This window comes from Quercus suber, unplaced genomic scaffold (assembly GCF_002906115.3).
Source record: "Quercus suber isolate HL8 unplaced genomic scaffold, Cork oak 2.0 scaffold_72, whole genome shotgun sequence".
NCBI classification, from domain to species: domain Eukaryota; kingdom Viridiplantae; phylum Streptophyta; class Magnoliopsida; order Fagales; family Fagaceae; genus Quercus; species Quercus suber.
Window position 1 is genome coordinate 561,027 of NW_027069537.1, and position 6,242 is coordinate 567,268.

A 6,242-nucleotide genomic window follows, 5' to 3' on the forward strand; every position below is an offset into this window, starting at 1 on the left:
CGTTTAGATAAGAATGAAAAATTAAAATTATTTTATTATTCAGCTTTTTTTTGCTAGTATTCATGGACGGATAAAGTTTAGCTACAAAATTGGTTGTAGCGTTAGGCTACAAACTCACTCAATAAAATAAATATTACTACATATTTTGAAAATCTAACCGTTGAATTACATGTTTTTTACGCTCTTAATGCGCACGTCAATTTTTGTGTCAATCGGATATCATTTACTGTATAATCTATAATCTTATATTTTATGCATAATTTTAAATTACAAAAATTTGCAATTTAAAAATGTATTGATGACATAGCTATTGATCTTTAATTTTCTTAAAATTTTCCAAACATGGAAGATATAAGAAGAAGATGCAATCCAATGGTGAATTTGTCAAAACTCACCTCCAATAAAAAGATATTGAGTGAGTTTGTAACTTAAGATTACAATCGATTTTGTAGCTAAATTTTGTCCTTCATAGACCCCACTGTACTTTTTTGTACTATTCATGGGTCCTTCTGCACTATTTCAACTAACTTTTATCTTTATCTGCCGTACTTTCAGTAATAAGTTTTCAATTTTAACAAAATAAACATTATCCAAATAAGCGATAACATAGATAAAATAATATAAGCAAGATAACTCATTAGTTTAAACTCAATTTTTTTTTAGGTCAATTTAAGAAAATAAGAAAATAACTTTACCAACATAAGCATGAATCATGACCCACCTCAAATTAAAAATAAAAAAAATAAAAAATAAAAATCCAATTAAATAAAATTAAAGGAATAAAGCCGCAGTTTTCTTCTTCTCAACTCTATCTGCTTTTGCTTTCTCTCTCTACTTTTAAACCTCATTAAACCCCCCACTTTTACTTTTTTCACACACACACAACTCTCTCTCTCTCTCTCTTCACATTAAAAAAGCAATAAGCAACACAATAAAATATAGAGAGAGAGAGAGAAAGAAAAAGTCCCCGAATTCAATTTCAAATCTCTTTCTCTTTCTCTTTCTCTCTCTCTGTGACTGTGAATTTTCAGAAAACCCTAAATCTCTGATAGAAATTTCCAGCTGCTGCTGAGAGTCTCAGAGAAAAGGAGGAGAGATGAGCCAGAAGCCTTTGATCTACGCATTCGTGGCTCGCGGAACTGTGATCCTCTCCGAGTACACCGAATTCAGCGGCAATTTCAACTCCATCGCCTTCCAATGCCTCCAGAAGCTTCCTTCCACCAACAACAAGTTCACCTACAACTGCGATGCTCACACCTTCAATTACCTCGTCGATAACGGCTTCAGTATGTCCTTTCTTCTCTCTTTCTCCGCCTCCGATCTCGATTCCTCCTTTTTTTTTTTTTTTTTTTTTTTCCGCCAATTTACTGTTTGGATCCGAGAAAACCCTAAGAAAATTTATATTTTGTTTGCTAAATTGCTTCGTGTCTTTGTGACTGGTTCATTGTATTTTGATTTGCGATCTGAATTTTATTTTGAATATTTTCGTTTTCTTTTAAGATTAGATTGGAGGTTAATGTTCTGACCAACAACAATTGAAGGGGAAATTTTGACTAAATTAGTCAAAGTTAGGGTTTTTTGGCTTTGTTGTTCATAGAATCCCTCTTTGTGTTAGTTTCAGATTTTGACCTTCTTATCGAATTCAGACATGGAGTGAGTTTATTATTCAAGTTAGAGTTAGCCAAAAATAGCATTAATTACAATTAGTGAAAACAGAAATGTCAATTAAGGATTTATAAAGAGGTTTGACTTTTGGATAGAATAGGATGATGCAAAAGAATACTTGTTGTTAATCCTAATTCTTGACTTGTCTATTGAGGATCCTTAGCCAACCCAACTTTAGCAGCACCATACGCTAAAATCTGTCCCTTTTTGATGCATTTACCTTGAATCAAAATGGGTTATTATGATTTTTGTTGTATTGAATTTGAACATTACAATTGTTAGGAAATTTGGGTTGTTTGTGTTATTGGATGGACAGTACACTTCTGCTGCATCAAAAAGCATGTTTTGGTCACTTCACTTATTTGGCAAGAAAAAAAAAATGATGTTGGTTTCGTTTCAACATGACACTTAAAGATTCCAGTGTCAACGTTTTTATGCCTTTTATTTTGTGTTCATCATCTTCTTATTCTGCTGGTTACATTTGACTGAGTTCCTCGATGGTGCAGCATATTGTGTTGTTGCAGATGAATCAGTTGGGCGACAAGTGCCCATGGCTTTTCTGGAGCGCATCAAAGATGATTTCGTGTCAAGATACAGTGCTGGAAAGGCTGATACAGCTTCAGCCAACAGCCTTAACAAAGAGTTTGGGTATTTTATTCTGATTGAGATTCCAAGAATACATGCTGGAATATTTTTCTTCTTATGGTAGATAATGTAATAGAATTCATTGCAGACCAAAATTGAAGGAACACATGCAGTACTGTGTTGATCACCCTGAAGAGATTAGCAAGCTTGCAAAGGTCAAAGCTCAAGTATCGGAAGTTAAAGGTGTTATGATGGAAAATATTGAAAAGGTAGATGTATTATTTGGCTGCATCAAGTCTCATGAATTGCACATATATTCTCCATAGAATTTCACATGTCCACATTTATAAATTACAAAAGCAAAATAATTATAATATGAAAATTGATTAAAAGGAACCTTCACTTACAATGACATTAAATAAGTTTTTATACACCCAAATTAAAAATAGAGTATGATAGAATTGATATATTACATATGCACTACCATAGCCTTAAGCATCTAGTGGTTGTTTTTATTATTATTCTTAGTCTTATCATTATTACATTTATACCTATCTGGTTATTTTTATTTCTATCTTCATTTTCCCATTTGCTCTTTTTAAATTAGGACCACCAATGTCTTAAGATGGCCACATCAGCCCATGTCCTTATTATTTCTCTTTCTTATTCTTCTTTTGTGTTCTTTGAAATATACAGACATTTAATTAATTGTGCCTATTTATGGTTTATGGCTCCTCTAGTTGTTGAGTGATTATGACAATAGACATACAAAGAGCAGAGATCATGTGCACAAAGCTGTGTGGAGGCTGATTTTTTTTCCATGTTTTGACATGGAGGAGGCATATCTTAGTGTGTCAACCATTGTTTTAAAAACTGGACTGGACCGGACTGGCTGTTTCAACCGGTCTAGTAAAAACCCCTAAAACCGGTGAAAACAAGTCAAAAACTGGGTTGAACTGGGAATTTTGAAAAAAACGATTCGGCTCTTGGTTCGGTTTTAAAACAATAGTGTCAACCACATCCAGGTGCACGAGGCTAGAATCCCATCTGGTGTGGGTGCATATGTGTGTTAGCACATTTGTGTATGTTGAAGGGAGTTGAGTGGCTGGATTGAGTGAACATGAGGTGGAATCTAGTCAGATTGGGTGACGATGTTGGAATCCAGTGATTTATGTGGTGGAGGTGTGGAGCAGAATGAGAGATGGCAAAAAATGTCACAGTGAAAATCACTACAAGGGTAGGTGTGTGTGGTGCAAGGAAGGTAGTTGCAAAGAAGTGAAAGAAAGTGATTTCTCTTGGTAGAAGACCAAAGAAATCTTTTCTTTGTTTTGATTGAAATTAGAGAATGGGTTAGTTATACTTGCTTTGTAGAGTTGGTGACTTGTATACGTGCTACATAAAGCGTCTAGGCCTTTAGACCACTGATATGTGTTTATGCTGGATATATTGCATCAGTAGTCATGAAGAGTTTATGCCAGATGTATTTTCAGCATATGGCATAAACACTTCGCATGACTACTGGCACCATGCGATCGGCATAAACACTTAATAAGAAATGTATGGGAAAGATAACACGCTAAAACACATCAACTTTTTCTAACAAATGAGCAGAATGCATGGAGAGAGCGCTCCATAACTCCTGCCTTATCAGTTTACATTCAACTCCCCTTATGTCTACCAAATATATTGTTAACTTTTGTCCTATGCATTCTATACCGTCCAAGATGTTGGTACATGTAAGTATAAAATATAGCACAAAAGTGTAGAAGTACGCTTTACTCATGCATGTCTACTCTGTGGGTTAGCAAGAAGGTCGAAAAAAGTTATGAAAATTATTATTTAACAGGGCTGAAGATCCCATTTGGAATATCTTAAGGACTTTTTTTTTAATGTTTAAATACAATAGAGCAGTTTTTCATTTTGGGGATGTATGACTTGTACATATGCTCTACATGTTTAAATACAATAGAGTACTTGTGAATATTTTGCCGACATCTACTTCCAAAAGAATACTTAAATTCTCTCTGTGTCTCTCTCCACCCCAATACCTACACTTGGCTCAGTGCCACTTCCTCTGTTGCCTTCCACCATCACCTGTCTTGAGTTATATTTTGTCTTATCCATTTTTGTTGACCTGATTTCTTACATATAGCTGTGAGGAATACTAAACAGAGTAGATGTGTGCTATACTTAATTGGCCTTACCATTATGGTAACACACACAAACTCTCTCTCATTCATCTCCAAATGGTAAATGGGAAAGGCTGGGTATAGGTCTTTTGTTTATTTCATCACTTGTGCATGCTGATGTTGACATGGTATTGAATACTTTTTGCCTTATTCTCGTACAAATCTACTTTAATTTTGATGCAAATACACATAATGTTTGCTGCTTAAACATTACAGACTTCAATTTTATATGTTTCGTTAGTGCATGTAAGCTAAACAATCATACTTTTTGTTCTAAATGCCTTGTTAGTTGTGTAATACTGAACTCAATATTATATAAATTGAAGAGTCAGGTTTCAGAGTTAGTCATTCAATTAACTTGCTGGCCTTGCCTCTTTAAGATGCCCTCTGATTAATGTTCAGAAACATCCATTGGCTTAATCATTGCACGCTTCCATTTTGACTTTTGATGTAGGTTTTAGATAGAGGTGAAAAGATAGAGCTTCTGGTGGATAAGACTGAGAACCTTCATCAACAGGTCAGTGGTGCTTACTCTCATACACTTGCTTCTGAGATTTTAAATTGAAAGAAATTTGGATAATACATTCTCTTACCTTATTATCTGGATGCGTAAGTGGAGTGGAAGTTAAAACACCTTCAACTTGTTGATTAAGATTCGCTCTTTCATTGCTATAACATTCATGAATCAGTTTCTGTCCAGACTTATTGGAGTTTTGTTCAAATCTGTGGGTTATGGATACTGTTGGGTTTGCAAAATCTGTAATGCTGACTGCTGATTGGCCAATGAGCTCTCGCTCAAATGACACTTTCTCCCCTCATAAGAATGCAATGGGGGTGAGGTCATGGATTCAAAACCCATCTAACTTACCAATAAAAAGAAAATCTGCAATGTTGATAGATATGTAAAAATGCAGGTTATATATATATATATATAAATGCTAGAGAGTGGGGAGATGATCCAGTAGATTAGTCTCCTCTCATATTGGTTGGGCATCAAATTTGTGCCTCAATGATCTCATATTATGAATTCCATAATTTTAGTATTGTAATGACATAAAAAGTATACAAACTCGTTATTTAACAAAGTTGAAGAGTTTTTTGTGAGATTTTATTTCCTTGGAAACAAATGGAGTTCACTCATCTCAATTTCATGGGGAAAATTGATTTACTTACAGGCACAGGACTTTCGGACCTCTGGCACAAAAATCCGGAGGAAAATGTGGCTGCAGAATATGAAGATCAAGTTGATTGTTTTGGGAATTCTGATAGCGTTGATCCTCATCATAGTCCTCTCTATTTGCCACGGGTTCAACTGTGGAAAAAAATAAGCTGCTTTCTGCCGGAGGCTTCTGTCTTGTTTATCAAAACTTGCAATTATATATCAAGAGAAATATTATATATGTATATGTCATGACTTGGTATGTAGTTCAATCTAGCAACTTCCAGATACTCGGCACCAAGTAAAATTTATTTTTGTGTGTGAACGAACCCTACAAGTTGTTTTTATGTCACAGAATGCTTTTCTATAAATATAGTTTGCTTGATTGCCTTGAAGCTTATTTATGACTGATGCTCATGGGTGATATACATTTCTTAATTCTTCTTAGGGTGCGTTTGTTTTGCGTTTTGGAGCTCAGCATCTGCGTCTGGCTTTTTTTTTTTGGACCGGCCCTATCCATGGGACATGAACAGTGCATCAAGGCAAATGAATAGTGCACTGTTCATGTGAACCGTAACTGGAATATATTTTTTTTATTATTTTTAGTTTTCAGTTTTTAGCAAAATAAGCTATTCAAACTCACA

General features: G+C 34.7%; 1 protein-coding gene across 1 annotated transcript; it reads left to right on the forward strand.

Annotated features, from left to right (window-relative positions):
- Window positions 1-860: 860 nt before the first annotated feature.
- LOC112009307 (vesicle-associated membrane protein 722) lies at window positions 861-5,998 on the forward strand. Its single transcript, XM_024041640.2, has 5 exons — window positions 861-1,286; window positions 2,172-2,313; window positions 2,399-2,519; window positions 4,894-4,956; window positions 5,615-5,998. Exons 1-5 carry the CDS (start codon window positions 1,097-1,099, stop codon window positions 5,765-5,767), a joined length of 669 nt encoding a protein of 222 aa, XP_023897408.1. The 5' UTR covers window positions 861-1,096; the 3' UTR covers window positions 5,768-5,998.
- The last annotated feature ends 244 nt before the right edge of the window (window positions 5,999-6,242 follow it).